Raw genomic sequence first — 22,127 nt, 5'->3', positions numbered from 1 at the left:
ACCAAGCCATCCTAACAACCCCCACCCCCGTTGGCTGCCAGTGTCATCATCCATGACGATGTTTCACTGTAGACGTCGTCCGATGCCAATTTGGTAGACTGAAAGTCACAAAATTCATAACAATGGAGGTGCATTTTGAAACGTTTTATTTAATCATCTTGCAATGAATGTTACATTAGTTCTGCTTTGTGTATGAATTATCATATACAGTAAAGGACAGGACCATATGCGAGCACTGTAAAAGGTTTTACCATAAACTCAACCTACTGGTTTCTCTCCTGTATAATTTCACACGAGTCTCTTCAGATTTGTGCAGATTTTGATTGAAGTGGTGTGTGAACTTCTGAAGTCCTTTCCACAAATTATAATAAGTAGGGCTATTAAAATAGGGCTGTCAGGTGATTAATATTATTAATAAAAAAATGAATCACAGATTTTTTTCAGATCAATTTTGTCTTAGAAATTACCCCTCATTATTGTTTTGGGTAAAATAGATGAGTAAAACATTGAATAGATACTACAAAGAGTACCTTTAGAAAGGAATATTTTAATTTAGCATTGCGTAAATGATGATAATAAATGGGTATTAATGTTTTTTTTATTTTTTAAATTAATACCAGTAAATTCTGTGACATCATTAACCAGAAATGACCTCTAAATAGCTGTGCCTGCCGGTGTTGTGTTTGTAAACATGTAGGGATATGCAGTCAGTGTTTTTGCTGATGTTTTCAGTTTAGAGTCAAACGTTCACATTCATACAGCTGGTTTTGGCTCAGAGATATCGTATTAGACAGTTTAAACTAAACTACACAGCACAGAGTAAATGCATCATCTGCGTCAGAATGTTTTGATTGGCCCAAAGCTGTTGAATTTTACATTTCAGTGGTTCTGGATTGGCCCAGAGCAGACGTCTTACGTCAGCACGTTCTGAATTTGTACATGCTCATACTGAAAATCTCGTTCTACACCCACACAGAGGAGATTACCAGCAATTTACTGGTTAATGTTACAACTTCTAACCGACAATTTACACATGATCTCTTATCAGTAATTGACCAGTAAAGTCTGTATTTGAATGAATAGGGCTTATTCATTCAACTGATCTATTCTGCTGATTTATTCAGAAATGAAGCAAGTGACTTTCTGTATGAATGACTCACTGAATCATTGACTCACTTGACCCGTTCATTGACTCACTGATTCATACAGTAAAAAAAAAAAACATTGCTGCATGTTGTTCGGACATGCACAACAGTTCTGCTGTGGCTTTGTTTGGAACTATTTCATTTGCGAAATTGAGCAGATAACAGAGAAGTGGAATTTAACACAATATTAACTTCTTATTTATTGAAACATCTTGTTTATCAAGGTGTGAGGTCTTGCCACACCCCTACTCATAAGGATGTTACTTTCAATGAAACTGAAAGTCTCAAAACTGAAACAAAAAACATAAACATTCAAGAGTAAAATGATTCAGACTTTTTGCAAAATGTCACTCTCCTTGAGTGTTTTTGTGCTTCTGTACTTATTGGGTGTGTGTGTGTGTGGGGGGGGTGTGTTTAGGATATATAAGCTAAGAGTTGGCCATTTCATTTCAAAAATGTTTGAAAATGCTTTTCATTGTCATCAGCATTTTCAACATTGCTACTGGGAGGAGGTGCAATGACATTGTGGTGAAAATGTTCATGACTTACAAAAACAAATGACTAAAAAAGTACAAGTACCGCCTATATCACATTACACAGGCTATATGCTGGTGGACAAATGAAAGCGTTTTGAAAGATCACATAAAACCAAAAGGGCCGATAATTATCAAATGCTCATTTTCCACAAGTTGATATGATTCTTTAGGGTCTTAATGAAAAGTCTAAAACATACTTTGGTTCAAATTTCTCAGTTGTACTGTAAAACAACACCCTTTTTACCTTGTCAAAAACAGCTCTGTTCACAGCGAGCCTTTACGGTGCATGTCCCTTTAAATGCTAATGAGCTCTGCTCACCCCGCCACTCTCTTTCGTGGGGTGATGAGGTGTTCTCTGAAACTGTAAACTTAAGCCGCATTTAGCCACAGAACTTGCTAACTAGCACATTATTAGGAAAGGCAGTTTGCAAAAAGTCATTAAACAACTACATCACTCTGCCAAGAATCTAAGAATGACTTGGTCTGAAAAAAGTGCTAATGGTTTATAGAGATTAAAATAAACACTGGGTGGATAGAGTGGTTGTGTACACACACTGCCAACACACATTTATTAGGCCTTGCGTCAAAAGTGGGGGCATCTTCCGGTTCAAAGTAAACAAGCGGGACGTGACACTCATTCATTCAACAGTTGACAGGAGTGATGGGCAAATGAAGCCTCGTGAAGCACCGAGACTTTCCTCTGACTGTTTCGGGAAAAGATTCAAAGCTTCGAGAGTGTCGAAAACAGCATGATCTGGTGGTTAGTAAAGCTCTGTCGGAAGAAGCATTCACCACAATTTCCATAGATCGATCCATGTTATATGCACAAATAAAAGCCTAACCGTGTGTGTGTTTGTTTGTTGAATTTCTGACTCTGATAAATTCATTTACCCATTGAACAGTGCCAATAAATGCCAGTACGAATATCAATATGATGTAATAGAAGAATAATGTACACATATATTAATTGCATATGGCATATATTTAATTTTCCTGAAATAATTTGTATTCTTCATATTACTTGTATGACTGGGTATTTAAAAATACAATTATTAAAATGAAAATGCACTCACAAAGTAAGATCTGGGGGTCGAACATTAGGACATGCAAAGTGAATCGCGCACATGACTGAACAGAAAATGAGGCTTCTACGAAAGGGATTTCTACGTTAACAAGCCTTGACTCGAGGCTTCATCTGGCATGCCCTTTAACACAAGCTCTGATGTCTCGGTTCAAATGTCATTTCACTAGTTGACAGTCATTCAAGATTTAGCGATCCAAACTTGCTAATGATGTGGGAACACAAATTCAGAAAGCATATGTTGGCCATAAGAACGTAATGACATCTCTCATAAAGGTGTGCATCTTTACAAAGTAAACAATGGTCTAAAAAAATCACTTAGCCTCTTTGTTAATTAGCACACAAAATACCATTGGTATACTACGTCCGCCGCCTCACCGGAAGTTGTACCCACGTTCTTTTTTACAGTAGCGCCCCCCGGAAACTTGTGGATAAGTGAATTGTGCATCTGATGACCCCTTAAAAAAAAGAAAAAAACACTGCTTGTCATTCAGTGATTAGCGCATGAGCGTATAGTGGAGTCCTAATATGGATGTCACTAAACTGGACTGTAATATGTTGTGTGTTTTCAATCCATTCAGTCAGAAATGCACAAAACGTTCAAACTTTTCTCCTTACAAATGTGTGCAGGAATGTGGCAGCAAACAATAACAATGACCATCTCACAAAGTCTGAGGGACCCGTCTGCCCCACAGGCATTCAGAAAGGTACACTACACTTCACTTTATTTTAGATTTACTGCTTTCTGTCTTTTTTCTGATTTGTGATTGAGTCATTGAGTCTTTTTTTTTCTTTCTTTTTTTTACCCTGTTAAAATAAATGGGATGCAGTCTCTCAGTGGAATTCGCTCTTATCTCCTCATGCATGCATGTGGAGAAGCCTAGTTTGCCAAACTTACAGCAGCTTGCTTGTGTGTGTCTTTGAAACTGCCTTTGGCTTTGAAATGCACCATTGTGTCCCCGTTCCGAACACGTCGCAGTGTTTGTAATTGTGGCAGGAAAGGTGCTTTTAGCGTCCTAGAGGAATAGTTTCGAAATTGTGTGTGTGTGTGTGCGTGTGTGTGTAGTCGGGAATTGGGAGTTACACTGAAGTCAGAAACCAGGCTTAGGTGTAAAAGTGGTTTAATAATTCCTGTATCTACTAGATCTACAACCTAATTCTGTTCATACTCTCTGGGGACTAAAATGTAATAGAAAGGTAGATGAAGTTTTAGAGGAAAAGTTTTAAGTACTCCATATAAAAAGTGAAGAGCGGGGACAGGGAATTAGTTTGCAGCAGAGAACTTGATGATCAGAGAATACGCTGAGAAAAATCAATGTTTAATCAACAGTTTTATAATATTTTGGCCTTCAAGTTAGGGATGACAGCAAAGAGTAGGGCAAGAAAGAACTGTGGTATCCCACATACATTTACAAAATGCTCAGTGAGCGATTTACACAATTATCCTGAAACAGGTTCTTGTAGAAGACGGATAAAACAGGGCAGAGAGAGAGAGAAATAGAGAGCGAGCGTATCATCTGTAGTTAGAAGGTCAACTCTTGATAATGATAAACGATGACACTGATCTGAAATGACACCTCTGCTACTGGGTTAAGATGTGATACAATACAGTACAGTTCTATCATAGATAACATAGCGGCGTCTAGATCAAACACCCTACAGTAGGGTCTTATCTAGCGGGGGGCCGTGTCTATTAGCTATATATCTATGTGTGTGTCCGTCCGGAGGGAACAGTCTGGAATTCATGCTGCCCCTTACTGTCTCTGCAGAGATATGGTGGTCATTTGTCACCTTGACAACCAGTCACCCAAGCTGCTCCCTCTTTGGTACATTTTTCAAGCTGGCTGTGCTAAAGGACAATGTGTGGGATCTCATTTTATGCTTGTTCTTTTCTCTCCCTTGCCTCGTTCTTTCTTTGTCTTACTCTTTCTGCTTTGCCCCTCCAAGAATCGAACCACAAAACCACAACCAGCTTTGTCATAATGATCCATTCCTGTTGTGTTAATTACAGCACCACTTCAAACGACCTTGTCCCCCATTGCCCCATATGGAGAGCTTTTTCTGTACAATTCAGCAGAAACGGAACTGGTGAGTGTATATGAAACCTGTCTATACTGGAATTTGTTGTGTTAAAATGAACATTACATATAAAGTAACATGATTTACAATGACCTCACATTTTAGTTAAAGGCGTTTTCACACCTTCCACTAGTTTGCTTTATGGTTTATTAGCCATATACGAACTAGGGGTGTGTGATATATCGCCTACGGTAATATTGTAATTGTTGTTTAAACAATATGCGATTTGACATTTTATCGCAAAGCGTAAGCATATCACAAAAAAACAGACAACAACACACCCAGAGAGTGCAAGTGTACACTGAGATTTAGGTAAGACTACTGGGCAAACACATTTAGAGTTCATGCTTTTACTGCGTGATTTAGTCTATTAAAATGCATTTAGAATTCCCCCTAAATTCATGCCTGTTTGACTTTTTTGTGTCTTTTATATTATCTGATATAGTTAATATCACACAAAGAGTGAAGTTTTAGATTTGATTTGATGAACAGCTTAATTAACAAGAAGTTAATATTAAAGGAGAAGTTCACTTCCAGAACAACAATTTACAGATAATGTACTCCCCTTGTCATACAAGATGTTCATGTCTTTCTTGGAGGAAAACATTTCAGGATTTTTCTCCATATAATGTACTGATATGTGTCAGACCTTTTGGACTGTTTTTGTGTGTTTTTCCCCTGTGTTGTCCTTATTTGGTCTTCCTGTTCCGTTTCTCATTTATTATGTCACTGTTTGATTGTTCACCTGTCTTCCCCTGGTTGGTTGTTTCCATGTATGTAAGTTTGGTTGTGTTCCTGTTCAGATCGTCGGTTCTTGATGTCTTTTTGCGTGTTGTTATTCTGTTTGTTTACGTTGGGTTTGCTGGTTCCCTGCTGTTTCCTGTTCGTTCCTATTTCCCTGTGGATTATATTAATAAACTCTATGCATTGGACGTCCTCGCTCCTCCTTGTCATTCCCCATACACAACAGCGTGACAATATGGTGCCCCGAGTTTGAATTTCCAAAATGCAATTTAAATGCAGCCTCAAATGATCCCAAATGCAGTTGTAAATGATTCCAGCTGAGAAAGAAGGGTCTTATCTAGCGAAACGATCGGTTATTTTCATTAAAAAAATACAATTTAATTTTTTTTTTTTTTTAAGATTTATTTATGATAGGATCAGGATGGACAGGAAACCAAGTGGTAGAGATATAGGGGGCGGGATCGGGAAAGGTCCTTCAGTCGGATTCAAACACAGGATGCCTGTAGTGCAATGGCGCTGTATGTCAGCACACTGCCCACAAGGCTATCGTGCCGAAAACAATTTAAATACTTTTTAAATTTAAAATGCTCGTCTTGTCTTGCTCTCCCTGAACTCTGTGTATTCTGGCTCAAGACAGTTAGGGTACGTCGAAAAACGTATTTTCTCCCTCAACTTCTCCCTCAACTTCAAAAATCATTTCCGGATTTACAGCACGTAAATTCATCAGTTTCTCCTGAAATACATGCAAGTAAATGGCTGGTGAACTGGGAAAGGAATGGAGTGAATTATATCGTTACTTACACGTGTATCTGATATGAATCAAACACGTCTGCAAATTATACTTGAATGGAATGTTATTGCAGCTTTCACAGACATCCGTGTGTATTTTACAAACTCTAAATGTATTGTTTTACTAGTACTTATGTGTATTTAAATGTCTGAAACCTAAATTAAACGTTATGTGGTTGCAAACACTGCATAAATATGGCAAGCACAGCTCGTGTCTCTCTCTGGCGCAGCGCCAGCCAACACGCGGAAACGCAGTTTGAATTTGGCAGTTGCGTGACGTCACCGAACGTTCTAAATCCCATATGTGAGACCGTACTCCCAGGGGCACATAAATAAGAATCCCATATGTGGGACTGTACCGCTCAAAGGGTTAAAATACATAATGCGTTATAAACTATAGAGCTAATGTACATTATGCATTATAACAAATGCCTGCAGAGGGTCCCAATGGCCTGACGATTGTTATTACACTTTATTACGCGATCTGATCTTTGTTTAACATTGACTAAACAACATTTAATTCAAATGTCCACTTAATCTTTAATATTTGACCATTTCATTATGATAGAAAAGCTACAGCCACTGTAATTTCTTGAATATGTGGACATCAAACGTGTAAACTCACTGTGGAGTGAGGGTTTAAACTTATATTTTGAAATCATGATGAACACTTAGCATATTGAGAAGGATATTGATGTATGCTCCTGTGATTGCTAGGTTTATTAATGATTTACCTTACAAATCTTATGAAATAGCACACGTTGCGTTCCCAGATAGATGTTATAATAAACCAAAACTCACAACAACATGCAGAGATGGAGTTTGAGACACTCCACACATGAAAATGATAACAGTTTGTGTAGCAGCATTTACTGTGAATAGAGCCGCTCTGAGATGCACTTACATAATCTACACGCATTAAATTTAAGGACTTGAGATGATGCATACATTTAAACAGGTTAGAAAAAAATGGCCTTACTCGAATCACTGCACAGAATATGTAGAATATCAAAAACATTGGGAGTCGGCTGTCCACGGCAGTCCTAAATCTGTCAAAGTAGATTGGCATTATCGCACACCCCTAATATGAACATGGCAGTTGTGTTTGGATCTGCACCAAAATAGTTGGTCTGAGGTTGCTTGAACAAGGTGGTCTCGACCCGACTGAAAACAAACGCTTGAGTGGTTTGTTTTTAATGAAAGAGCAATCTGACCCAACGAACCAAAGAGCTAAGCTGTGTCATCTGTGTCATATTTCATAATTGAAAATGTGTTACATAAAGACAGCTTTGTCTAATTATGTAGGTACTTACTGCACTTGAAAACCAAAGGAAAAACATCTTAAAATGGCATTGCTCTTCTCTGAAATGGGTGCATTGTGAAAATGCTGTCCCAGCAAACCTGTGATTACCACTCTGATAAATTTAAATATATGTAACACATTATGGTACACTTTGATATGTTGCCTTGTGAAAGCTAAACATGCGGCAATAGTTTAACTCTCTGTACTGGTCTTCAGGTCTGAAAATGCCCTGAGACATTCATAACAACGGTGAACGGTAATTGAAAACATAATTTAGAAAATAAGCTTGCATTTAGTTTCATCTTGATTGGATTTGTTTTTCAGGATTTGGGCAATGACGTAAAGTCCAGTCAAGGAGTAAAAGAGAACCTGGAACAACAGAAGTTAAGGTGAACAGTTTGGTAAACTTCAGTGTCCTTCAACCTGTTATTTACCAACCTAATTCTAAAATAACAAACTTATACATGAAGTCATGTAGATCTTGTTGATTTCTGTGATTTTTAACACACTTTGTTGATTTTCATATCATTGTGATTTGTAGGATATGATACCTACTTTTCAATAATGAAGGTGTTTGTTTTCAAATATTCTGTAACACTTTACAATAAGGTGCCATTTGTTAACATTAATGTATTAACTAACATGAATGAACAATGAACAATATACTATTATTATTACACTATTTATTCATGTTTGTTGATTTTAATAGTGCATTGGTGAATGCTGAAATTAACATGAACTAAGATTAATAAATGCTGTAGAAGTGTTGTTCATTCTTAGTTCATATTAACTAATGTAGTTAACTGGTGTTAACTAATGAACCTTATTGTAAAGTGTTACCAAAAATTCTTAACATATCTATTCTTAAAGTGATAGTTCACCCAAAAATGAAAATTCTGTCGAGAAGTTGAGGAATTTTTAAATATATCTTCTTTTATGTTTCATATAGGCCTGCCCTCGACTAAAGATTTTTCTTGTTGACTAGTAGTCGTTCATTTTAAGTGATTAGTCGACTAATCACACGTTTATTAATAAACCATTTAAATCATAATAATGAGCCTTTAATTGCCTACACAGTGTAATAAGTGCTCATAGGCACGCATTAAGCTTGTACAGGACACCGGCAGAGGTAATGATTATGAATGTGTCAGGAAAAAACAGTAAAGAGGCTACATTAACTTAATAATTTATTGATAAACAAGTGCTTTCTTTGTTTTCGACTTAAGAGATGAAGTTGGCATCACTGACTCGTCATTTCAGCAGTAGTGAATGCGCATGAATGCATATTTCATATGGATTGCAGATTCTGAGAATATTTGTTTTCCATTTGAATTGGTTTCTTTGAAATCACACATTTCACTTTCAATAGATATATTTTTCACGTCTGTAAGGCAAGTATGCACAGAGTTTCGATTATTTTTTTTATGTGCTCAAGTTCACAGAGAAACAGCAGAAAGCGCATCCTGTTTGCTTTCATTATTTTACAAAAGTGCAATGTTTTGTTGTTATTGTAAGTGCACTCAAATAAACGTAGAGTCTTTACAGATTCGAAAGATGTATTACTTTTTTCTGTATGACCAAAAATGACAGAATTTCGTGACCGCACCGGCGCCTCCAGCTGTTCTACACTCTGCACAGATACTTGAATAGAGCACATTTTTTTAAGTTAACATTAGATTGAGCAGCCATGTAAAGTTGCTACTAAATATTTCAGATGATAAGCCATATTTGAATGTCCTGCCCGATATATTACCATATGATCTGTCTGTCACAGGCACTTCCTATGGATTTTTAATTTTTTTTCCTGCGACTAATAACATTTTGGTCGATCAAGTCTCTTCTAGTCAAGTAACGGTTACTCGACTATTAGGCGGCAGCCCATACAGGTTTGGAATGACATGAGGGTGCGTAAACAATGATAATGAGAATTTTCATTTTTTGGTAAACTATACCTTTAAAGTTCTTCAAGAACAGTGCTCCTCACTCTAAATATGGTCATCATTTCAAAGAACATAAGCAGTTGAACTGAAATAGTTACCTAATCCTAATAATATATGTTATTATTTTGCCTTTTCCTTAACAAATTTGGGTCTTACTTTTTTTTTTTTTTTTTTTTTAGAAACAAACGGGCACAAACCCAAGAAAGAACACACAATAACAAGAAGCAAGACCTTTCCAAGCAACATTATGTCGATGATGGTAATGATGATGAGGATGATTACTCCACTGTCCAAGAATGCACGCTTAGTCAGCGATTGGCTAATGAATGCTCTTTGAAACATTCTGCACCACCTGCTCTTCTCTTGAGCACTGGACCATCAGCTTTGGCCCAGCCACAAACAGATGTGACTGACATATACAGTGTGGCACAAGATAACCTACCAGGCCTACTAAAATCAAACCTTCCTTCTCAAGAAGTTTCCATTTCTCCCTACGCCTGCTTCTATGGGACCCGTAATGCTGCCACCAAAGCAGGCTGGCTAGACAAACTCTCCCCTCAAGGGTAAGGACCATGCAGGCCTCTGTGTTTTTTTAAGGATTATTCTTGAGAATGCAAGTCAAGTACTAAAGCACATGTCAAAGTATCAGTGTTAAGGAATAGTTGAACCAAAAACCTTGTTCTCCATACACTTCATGCACCTCTTTGTCATTCAGTTCAGTTCAGATGACCAGCAAAGTAGTCTGCATGACTCTTGCACCACATTTCAAGTCAACTGAAACCACACAGCAGCAGGAAGCTATACTTCGCGCTGCAGCGAGCTGACTGCAGAGTGCCAATACTTTGGAGCTTAAATTCAGTGTAATGGGAATGACAAAATACAAATTTTACATTTAGCAGCCTTAGTTCTAAGGGCAGTAATGTGTTTTTTCTGGCCAAGTGACCTTACAGTTATCCAAACAATGGCTACTAATATTTAATTATTTAGTTATTTCCTCCTTGTTCAAAAGTTTGGGGTCAGTAAGATTAATTTTTTTGAAAGAATTAAAGAAGTCTGTACTTTTATTCAGCAAGGATGCATAGTTAGAAATTGTCATAAAGATCGTAAACGTTGTTCTTTTGAACTTTATTTTTATTAAAGAGTCTTGAAAAAAGTATGAAGGTTTTTACTAAAATATTAGGCAGAACAACTGCTGAATGATTTCTAAAGAATCAAGTGACACTAAAGAATGGAGTACTGATAGCTTCACGTCTCAAGAGTAAATTTCATTTTAAAATATATTCAAATAGCGAACAATGATTTCAAATTGTAATGATATTTTACAATATTAAAATTTTTTAATGTATTTTTGAGCAAATAAATGCAGTCTTGATGAGAACATGAAAAAATCTTGCTGACCTTAAATGGTAGTGTTTAAATCATTTTTGAAAGCAGTGTTTCAGCAGAGGCGGTCAAAAACTTACAGCGTATTTCACACTTTATTTTGGTATTAGTTTCCATACATGCGTAACCCACTCATAAAAAAAATGGCCTTCCTGTTTTAGTTTTTTTCTCTTCCTCTTTGTGTTTGATGCTTTATTTTGCTAGCCACCCCACACAATGGCAGTTGAGTGGTAGCACTGTCTGAAATTCTTCATTTTGTTTCACATGGCCCTCATAATAAACCCTCGTTGATAGTCACGTAAATAGTAATGTTATTAACATGAATGATGTGTTTTGACTTCTGTCAACGTGACACTTTTTGTGCTTGTAGGAACTGTGTCTTTCAGAGAAGATGGGTGAAGCTCGAAGGAGGAAATCTCACTTACTACAACAGCGATAAGGTGACACACACACACGCATTTTCGCAAATTCTCACACACAACAGATCTCTGCCATGTCTTGTTCTTGTTTCAGTTTGAACAGGGAGAGCAGAGACAAGCCTGAAACCCTGGTGTCAGTTTTAAGCTCAGCATGTACAATCAGTTTAAAGTATCTCAGAGCGTCCAAACTGCTGCAAATCCCTCTCTTAATTTCCACTTCCAGTGGGATAAACCTAAAATGTTCTTCCATAGCTGTCAACAGTCACTCACTCTTTTTGCAGATACAATATTATCACAGTAGGACAGAAACAGCACTGGATGCAAGAACGGGGTGATATCATCAGTGTAAAACAGTGGGGGTAGAGGACGCTCTAATAGAGGCATTGGGTGAACCTGCGTGCACCATGCTGTTGTCTTTCTTTTAGTCCTTTAAGTCTCATCAAAAAGGAAGCAGCAGTTGTGCAGCCTGTTCTAGCTTTTGGATACATCAGTCGCTTTTTCCCTTCTCATGTCCTGTTTACACACATATATAATGAGATATTATTACAATTTAAAATAACTAAAATAACTTTTAAAATGTAATTGATCCTTCAGAAATCATTCTAATATGCTGATTTGCTGCTTGAGTAACATTTCTTATTATTATCAGTGTTCATTTTTGTGGAAACCAGGATACATTTTTTCAAGAATCTTTGTTGAATCTTTGTTAAATGTGTAGCATTTATTTGAAATAGAAGATTTTATAACTCTATATATGTCTGTATTGCCACTTTTGATCAACTTAATGTTTTCTTGCTGATTAAATAAATAATTTTAATTCTTTCAATTGTAATGCCCCTACACTTTAATGCACAGGGCTGGGTAAAAAATATTGATTTCTCAATTTTAATCGATTCTCTTTTTTACAAAATCATATTAATTCTTAAATCCCAAGAATCGATTGGTCTAGCCTGTGCTCAGTTAATAAACGGAACATTGTAGTGCACCTCCCATCCAGAAAATAAGCTTTGTGCTTTGTTACTTTTGATATGAAACAAAGTCTCAGATTTTAAATTCTGTCCATTTTATTACAGTATTCAAACAATAAATGCTGTTTTGGCACTGTTTAATGTGTAATAACCGCGGAAGCGTCAAAGGCGTCAATATAACAGCTTATCAAAATGTCACAACAGCACATTTTCCTCTGAAAAAAACATATTCGGTGACCATAAACTTGTTAGTCAGCTAGAAAAAGTGAACACTAGAGAGAAGCATTTTGCTAAATATATGTGACCCTGGACTACAAAACCAGTCTTAAGTCCCTGGGGTATATTTGTAGCAATATCCAAAAATACATTGTATGGGTCAAAATGATTGATTTTTGTTTTATGCTAAAAATCATTAGGATATTAAGTAAAGATTATGTTCCATGAAGATATTTGGTAAAATTCCTACTGAAAATATATCAAAACTTAATTTTTGATTAGTAATATGCATTGCTAAGAACTTCATTTGACAGCTTTAAAGGTGATTTTCTCAATATTTTGATATTTTTTTTTTGCACCCTCAAATTCCAGATTTTCAAATAGTTGTATCTCGGCCAAATATTGGTCTATTATAGCAAACCATACATCAATGGAAAGCTTATTTATTCAGCTTTCAGGTGATTTATACATCTCAGTTTGGAAAAATTGACCCTTATGACTGGTTTTGTGGTCCTGGGTCACACAATCATAATTTTTACTGTTTTTCAGTGTTTAGTTTATGTTTGAATAAATCTGTCAAGTTGACAGCCACCATTTTAAATGTTTATATTTCAAAAAGAATGTAGCATTAGTTGAGAGATTTTATTGAGAAAATTTGGCATGTATTGTACGATGTGTTGCGAAAGTATTCATACACCTTCATTTTTTTCAAGTTTCATGTTGCTGCCTTACGTTAAACTGCTTTTAAATTACTTTTTTTCCCCACGTCAGTCTACACTCAATACACCATAATGCAAAGCAAAAGCAGAATTGTCACAATTTATTAAAAAGAAAAAAAGATTGCATAAGTATTCATACCATTAACTCAGAACTTAAGCTGATGCACCTTTACAGCCTCAAGTCTTTTTTGAGTGTGATGCGACAAGCTTTGCACAACAGCATTTGGCAGTTATTTGCCATTCTCCTCATCTCTTCACCTCTCAAGCATTTATAGGTTGGATGGGGGCAAACGCAGATTGCCACAGATTAACTTCACTCAAAGTGTAGTAACATCTACAAGCAATATGAATGTTCCTTAGCTAAATTTCAACTGTCCCACATAAGGGTTTGAATACTTATGCAATGGAATCATTTTAAGTTTTTTATTTTCAATAAATTTGCATAGATGTTAAAAAGCTGTTTTTTTGCCTTGTCATTATGGTGTATGAAGTGTAGAATGATGTGGATTAAAAGTAATTTAAAGCAGTGCAACGTAAGGCAGCCGCATAACAAAACATGAAAAAATGAACTAAGAATACTTTTGCAAGGCACTGTTGAAAATAACTGATATTGAACTGAATCAAATCGCAAGCTTGTGAATCAGAATCAAATCAAATCATGAAATTTGTGTCAAAACCCACCCCTAGTAATGCATATAAATGTATCTTGCCTGGAGAAACAAGTGAGTCAGAACCTCCTAGTGCGTGATGCCCCTTAATTTAGCAATTAATCATATTTTTCATTGTCAGTATCCTCTCCATCACATTTAAGAGGCTGATTGCAAATTGGGACCTTATTATTTAAACTATTTGTCAAAGTACCAGCTTCCAGGGTTCTCCGGGTTTTTTAAACGAAGACAGGCTCTTGTGCGATGGCATCATACATGAGAAGTTAATGGTGATTTTGCATTTATAACTACATGTTTTGTGTGAGTGGTGGCCACCATAAAGATCTACTGTGGTTTTTTTGAGCGGTTGCCATGACATTAAAAAGTTGGTCCTCTGAGCAGTTTTTAGTGCATTTATTTTTATTTGCTCTGTGGTTGCTTACTGGTTACTTCTATATATTAAAAATAAAGCCTTAACAAGCATTACTAATCAAGAAAGTTCCAAAGAAAGTCTGCTCCAGTTGTTCTCAGTGGACGCCTTGTCTCCTTAGTCTCTTTTCTCTGATTGAAATGGTTAATCTCAATCACCGCTCGCTTCTTGACATCACATAATGATGTCATCAGTCAGAGACCTTCTTAAGCGTGGGAGAGAGGCAAGCACCACACTCCCACTGGCTCTCTGTAGGACCCTCGGGGACGGAAAGGCATGGTCTCCCCCAAACTTACCTGATGTTTCATCAACCTTGCGACCAGGTTTGCGACGTCTGGGGATCCAAGTAACACTTTCATGAGTTATAGCTTGTATGTGCAAGTGAGAGAGGTTCAGAGGCAGGCAGTGTGTGTGGAGATGTTTGGGTTGGGATCAGTTACCTCGTATCTGAACTGCAACTGTGTAGAAAATCCAGAAAAGCTCAAAAGTCCCCTGGGAGCGCCAGTGGAAAGCTTTCTCACAACCCACCCTGGGGTTTTGGTGGTTGTAGTCCATCCAGGTTAGGGCAAAAGTGAGCTTCCCATGATCTGTAACTTATACGCAACCAGTCAAAAATTACAAAAAAAAAGTTTTTGCTTCAGTCTTCAGTGTCACATGATTAAGAAATATAAAAAAAAATGAATAATATTTCTTATTTAGCAAGGACAAAATAAATTGATCAAAAATAACTTATGATCAATGAAATAACAATGATCTGAATTTTTTTTTTTCAAATTTCTTTTCAGCTTGAATATTGCATCACAGTTTCCACAAAAACATTAAGCAGCGTAAAATTGTTTTCAACATTAATGACCATAAGAATCAATATTAATAAGTGACCACCAATAATAATTAATAACAGCTGACTATTAAATCAGCATATGTGACCCTGGACCACAAAACCAGTGTTTTTAGCAATAGCCAACAACACGTTGATTGGGTCAACATTATTGATTTTTCTTTTATGCTAAAAATCGTTAGTATATTAAGATCATGTTCCATAAAGATATTTTGTAAATTTCCTACCATAAATATATCAAAACTAAATGTCTGATTAGTAATATGCATTGCAAAGAACTTCATTTGGACAACTTTAAAGGCAATTTTTCTCAATATTTAGATTTTTTTGCACCCTCCAGATTTTTAAATTTTCAAAATATATACCATACATCAATGGAAAGCTTATTTATTTATCAGCTTAAGATGATGTATAAAGCTCAATTTAAAAAAATTGACCCTTATGACTGGTTTTGTGGTCCAGGGTCACATATTAGACACATGTGAAGCTGAAGACTAGAGTATTGGAGCGTTACTAAATTAATTTTAAAATGTATTAAAATAGATAGCAGCTTTTATTCTTTTCAAAACATTAAGAAAACCTTAATCATTTCAGACTTGATGGTAGTGAATGGCAGCAGGTCTTCTAGAATACTACATTAAGCTGTGCTTTTGGCTAGTGTAGAATGTTGCAAAAAAATGCAAATGCGTCATATTGATGTTTACTGCACGCAATACATTTACAAGTCGTTTTCCAAACCCAAGTGCATTAGCGGCCCTCGGCCAGGTGGTGTCCCCATGGCTCCACTGCAGAACCAACCCAGTGCTGGTGAAAACAAAAGCTAATGGCATTACAAGCACTCTCTGGGTCTTTCTGAGTGAATGCAGACTTCATCAGTCAGTCCTTTCAACTCTATCGCACATTCGGATGTATGTGTTCATAAACATCAAAGTGCATATATAGAACAACCGCTGCGAGCGTGACACGTCGTCACAGATTTGCGCAAGCCATACAAATAAATCTTGCTAGAAACTTTTTTGTGCTGGGAACGTCTTTGTTGTATGTGTGTTTGTATAAGCACACACCGAAGTACTTAAACCATCTCTAAACTCTTAATGGATGCGCTTGCGTTTGCACATCTACTCTTTAAGCCCCCTTCATCGTTCCGACCCTGAAAATTGTAATTATAATGAATAATTAACGCCAGCTTAGAGAGCACCTCATTATTGCCACTTAGCTTCCTATAAACATGCACACCTCTTCACTTTTATCCCCCTTTCCTCTCTTCCTCCGCTGTCCAGATTTTAGACAGAGGAAGAAGTCTCATTAATATGCCGACTAGTTCGGCTGTGGGAAGGATGCAAAATTGGAGAGAGTGAGCGAGGAGTGAAATCCCGGAGAGAGGTGATGGCTGCCCCCTACCATAATTAGGGTTAGCTGCAGCCATCGTTGTTAACATGCTGCCTTAATTTGAGAAGATGGCGCTCTTTCTGACCCCACTTTCTCTCTCTTTCTTGCTCGCAGTCCTTCGCTTTGTGAGCTTCTCTTCCTTGATCCCTTCGTTCTTCACTCGTTCTCTCTCTGTCAAGCTCCCCAAGCTATCCTATCCCTCTCTCTTTCTCATTCTCTCTGTTTTCTCGCTTTCTCTCCCTCATCTGCTCTCTTACTGTCTATCTTTGGCATTACCTCTTCCATTTGCGCCAGCTGAGGAGGGGGTCCCTCACTAAATCTTCTCTTCTAATTCTGTATGGACGAGTTCTAGAAATAGTGCAAGGTCATCATAATAATTAACAGCCAAATGAAATGGACAAATGAATCTTTCTTTTTTTTCTCTCTCTCACTCTTTTCCCTTTTTCTCTGTCTTTGTTGCTCACTCTAGCTCAGTTTCTAAACCCAGTGAACTACTTACATGTCTTCATAGGCAGCTCTTTTCTAAGGCATTCTAGCTGAAATGTATGAAACCTCATAAGCAAATGTTTTGGAATGACCTACACAGGCACAACTCTTTTGTTATACAAACATCACAAGAAGTGTTGTTAAATATTAACAAGACTCAACCCATTTCAGATATTTTCAATTAAAGCAAATGACATGATAAAAATGCTGGGTTAAAAACTACAATTTCTGGGTTATTTGGCAATCCAACGCTGGGTAAATATCGGAGAGAACACATGCAGGGTTGTTTTTTGACATAGTGCTGGGTCAGCCAACCTTTTGAAGGTTTTTCATTTTAAATAAAAACTCTAAAATCTTTAATTAATTTTGAATATTCAGTGTCAAGTCATTCTTTTACTGTCATAAAAACATTCAGTAGAGGTTTTAGGACATGACAGGAGCAGTAAGAGCAGCCAATGGGAATCTGTTGGAAGAAAACTGTTATCACTAGGCTGTTCCATTTTATTAAATGACTTGCATTCATAACTTACGTTCATGTTTAAAACATTATATCAAGCTTACAACAGCTTTACCTCGTGCCATCTTGTCTATCAGACATTTAAGTTTCAACCTATCAAAGGCATAAGTGCACTAGATCAATAATGCTTCTATAGTCATCAGTGGAGCGCGTGTAAACTTCGTTACGTATAACAGCCAAGTCAAGTCATGTTTCAGCCCTGGGGACGTATTCGTTTGTCAGGATGTGAAACTTCCCTGGTGGCGCTTTGAGTGTAGATATGTTAAATGCTGCATTTGTAGAAAGCTAGCATTCTAAGAGTTCAGATGCAAAACAAGCTAAAAGCCATCTTGGTCAAAAATGAGATAATGATACTGAGTGAATGCTCCTGACACATAGTATACGTCCATCAAATACTTTTACTTCGAACTCGCTAAATTCCAGCCTCAGCCCAATCAAAAGTGCCAGTACTTATATAGAAACCTATACAAAGTAGCCAGAAAGAAATGCTGATTTTAAAGAAATACATCAGATGGATTTAGAGGCTTTTGTATCTGAACTGTTTTCCTTTTTATACAGTAATAATTTGATACGAATACAATGTAAAGGCCAATTTACACTGCACAGACAAATGCCAACAAACACCAACAAACATAGATATGGATATAGAATTTCATGAAAAATAACTGTCATGTTCACACTGCCCCAACAGACACTGATTACATGTTCAGTCCGGTGAAAACATACTCCGTCCAATGGCAACAGACGCAAAATTTGTCTGTGCGATGTGAATTGGTCGTAATACGTTAAGGAAGTTTATGAAGTATCTAGTTTTAATTGATTTGGCACAGACTACCCAACATTGGGTTATACTGACCCAGCTGTATTGACAGTAAAAATGACCCTGCAGCTGAGTTACAGAAAAACTACCCAGCAACTGTGTAAAAAAGTATTTAAAATAACCCAATAAAATAACCCAACAGACAGAACCCAATAATTGGGTTAAAAAAATAAGGCAGCATTTTTTAGTGTAGTACACAGTAATTTTAGATAAAGTTAGTTTGGTAGCACTTTACAATGTGTCATTTGTTAACTAAAAATGTGTATTAACTAACATGAACAAACAATGAACAATACATTTATTACAGTATTTATTCATATTTGTTAACATTAGTTAATAAAAATACAGTTTTTAGTTCACGTTAGTTTACAGTGCGTTAACTAATGTTAACAAAGAAAGCATTTTGTTTTCATAATGCTTTAGTAAATGTTAAAATTAGTATTAACCAAGATAAATAAACGCTGTAGAAGTTTTGTTCATTCTTAGTTCATGTTAACTAAGTAGCTAACTAATGTTAACCAACTAACTAACACTTTTTTTTGTACTTTTCTGTTTAGTGATTATATATATTACATGAACATTGCATGTGTATGCAGTAAAGTTGGGGTCAGTTAATTAAAATGACTACTTTTAGTTAGAGAGGATTTATTAAATTGATAAAAAAGTAACAGTAGAGACATTTGCAAAGTTACTCGATTTTTTGAAGTTAACTGTGCTTTAAAATTTCAAGTTATTAAAGAATCATGACAAAGATCCGTTTCCAAAAGATTAGATTAGATTCAACTTTATTGTCATTGTGCCGAGTACAAGTACAGAGCCAATGCAATGCAGTTAGCATTTAACCCAGTGTTTCCCAACCACTGTGCACTGTGACAGGGAGTCAGGTGTGCTGTGAAAAATTATCAAAAACTTCCTATGTCTATTATATTCCGTTATTATTATTTTATATCAGTGCTATTGGTCATCGTTATGTCTGTTTGTAGGTTTTACAAATATTTAACCAATGGAAAGCATTCAAAAGAGCTTGTGACTAAACCGCGTAATATATATTTGGATACTCAAATTGTCAGTTAAACCTCCTAACTCCACCCTGCCTCCATTCAGAATAAAGTGCCGTTTGAACACAGACGTCTATTTCTTCGCAATGCAAATGTAAATAAAGAACTGACGCGTGAATAAGTATGGCATTTTCTTTAGTCAAGAAAAATTGTCTATAAAGGTTAATGTTTTTGTGTGTTTTAAGAGCGGAGAAGAGTCTTGTTGTAATGTTAGACAATGTATTTTTGTACGTTTTAAATATCCTGTGCATAAGATTTTGTCCAAATGTATTAAACAAGAAAAACTGAGCATCCATATAGCTACAATAAACTTAATAACTTGTAAATTGACGAAACTATATTGGGTTAATTTACTGCCTCATGTGCGACCGCTCTAATGATGGACAAAACCCATAGCCTACCTCCGTCATTCGCTCATCAAAGACCTAGTTAACTCCATTTGAGCATGATTTTCAGAAAATGTTAAGTGCAAGTGTCTGATCATATATAAAGCCAAAATACCAACTCTGACGGCGCAGTTTAATTATTTGACAAAAAAAAAAAAAAATCCCCTTTTCTACTTCTACTTTAAGTGCTTAGTGGTGTGCCGTGGGATTTTTTACTTATCAAAACTGTGCCGTGACAGGAAAATAAGGTTGGGAAACACTGATCTCAGCAGAAGTGCAAAAACGAACTGTTTTCAACATTGATAGTAATAAGAAATCCTCTTAATTCTTGAGCACCAAATCAGCATATTAGAGTGATTACTGAAGGCTCATGAGAACTGGAGTAATAGCTTCTGAAAATGTAGTTGTCATCATAGGAATAAATTACATTAAATAATATTTCAAATAGAAAACAGTTATTTGTAATAATGTTACACAAACCCCTATCTACAGACTCAATCCTGGACGGCTGGTGTTCTGCAGAGTTTAGCTCCAACCCTAATTAAATACACCTGAACCAGCTAATCAAGGTCTTACTAGGCATGCTAGAAACCTCCAGACAGATGTGTTGAGGCAAGTTGGAGCTAAAATCTGCAGGACACCGGCCTGGTTTGGAGACCCTGCCCTAACTTTTGAACCAGTGGCGTATCTTTTAATCATTTTATTCACTCAGCTCATTGCAGCGCATTTTGGAATTGCCTTCTTCACGAAACGACGTATGCAACACTACGTTAATATTCGACCAAAACAAGATTGCTTAATTAAAATGTCTATCTTTTAAAACAGACTTGTCACCTATGTTGCCAAAAATGTTACCTGCATAGGCAACACGCTAGGTTTTGGAACAGACCTCCTGTCTCCCCTTCCTCCTCCCTCTTCATTTTCAGTTCTCCACAGTATTTGCCCTTTTCTATCCATCACAGTCTGCTGTTTCAGAGCGGCTGGAGTGCTGTGTATGAGTTCTGTAGACTAAAGGAGGTCTCACAGAGCTCTACTGCTGCTTTGGAGGCTTATGCTGGTTTGAAGCACACAGAGAGACCAAACACTTCTTTCTCTAAACAACTAGCTCTGTTTCCCTCATCTCTCCCTACAAAACATCAGACTATAAATACTGGAGTGCCGAGCCTGTTAGCTGGGGACTGGTATTAGGAATCAGGCCTGCTTGAGTGTGTGCTTGACTCAATCCCTCTTTTCTTTTTTTTATATAAAGCAGATATATTATAACTGGATTGAGGTCTCTGTTGGAAACAATATATGACAGTGAGGTTGCAATATGTTTGTACACTATCAGTCAGGTTTTATATATATATATATAATTTAACCTTCAGATATATATATATATATCCATCCAGTATCAGTGTTTTTAGTTATGTTTTCGTTTGGTTTTGTGTGTTTTTAGTTGGCTTTTTATTATTTTATTTTGTTTCATTTTTTGCATTGTGTTGATAGCTTTTGTTGGGTTTTGCTTGTAATTTATTAGCATTTTGTTTGATCCAGTGCATCCAAAATGGGTTTTGCTATAAATGCTATAAATTATTTTTCTGTCTCCCTCATTCTTTGCAGGAGATGTACTCGAAGGGCCTGATACCTATTTCAGCAGTTAAACAAGTTCGTGCTCTGGGTGAGAATAAGTTTGAGGTGGTCACGTCTGTCCGAACCTTTGTGTTTCGGGCAGAGAAAGAAGGTGAGCCTCTTTGCTTTTCTGTCTGTCTCACATTTCGATCCCCCTTTGCTAATCTCTTTTAAAGCAATTCACTCCCACTTTCACTCTTGATCTTTTATCATCTTTTCACTCACATTTTTATCACCTTACCATCTCTGCTATAAGATAAGATGTTCTGAGTAGATCTTCCACACTTAATCAGAGAGAGAGTGAAAAAGAGAGGAAAAGCCAGCCTGACTCAAGGAGATCACAATATTATGACACAGAGCTGGAACAACCCAGATGATGATGATGATGATAGCTTTAGATTTCATATGTATGGTAAACACCCTGTTGGTGCATATAGTTGCCACACCATTGCCTGTGTATTTTATGGGATATTTTTCTTAATATTCATTACCAGGCTGCAATGAAGCCTGGTTTAAAGACTGTGAAAAAGGCCCAATTATGGTTTTAATAGAGAGACTCGTGGTGTTTAAGGAGTAGTCTGGTACTTTAGTTGCAATTCAGGATCAATTTAAAACTGTGTCAC

At 36.6% G+C, this 22,127-nt stretch overlaps 1 protein-coding gene across 1 annotated transcript in view; it reads left to right on the top strand.

Annotated features, from left to right (window-relative positions):
* Positions 1 to 22,127, top strand: part of arap2 (ArfGAP with RhoGAP domain, ankyrin repeat and PH domain 2) — a 122,879-nt gene that overhangs the window by 10,216 nt on the left and 90,536 nt on the right. Inside the window, exons 3-8 of the mRNA XM_051115231.1 lie at positions 3,393 to 3,469; positions 4,774 to 4,850; positions 8,002 to 8,066; positions 9,797 to 10,180; positions 11,371 to 11,440; positions 21,496 to 21,616. Of these exons, the coding sequence (XP_050971188.1) occupies positions 3,393 to 3,469; positions 4,774 to 4,850; positions 8,002 to 8,066; positions 9,797 to 10,180; positions 11,371 to 11,440; positions 21,496 to 21,616 (794 nt within the window). The remainder of the gene's footprint in view (positions 1 to 3,392; positions 3,470 to 4,773; positions 4,851 to 8,001; positions 8,067 to 9,796; positions 10,181 to 11,370; positions 11,441 to 21,495; positions 21,617 to 22,127) is intronic.

The sequence above is a fragment of the Labeo rohita genome, chromosome 7 (genome assembly GCF_022985175.1).
Source record: "Labeo rohita strain BAU-BD-2019 chromosome 7, IGBB_LRoh.1.0, whole genome shotgun sequence".
Lineage (NCBI taxonomy): Eukaryota > Metazoa > Chordata > Actinopteri > Cypriniformes > Cyprinidae > Labeo > Labeo rohita.
The sequence above is the reverse complement of the archived record's forward strand: the minus strand, read 5'-3'. Positions and strand labels throughout refer to the sequence as shown.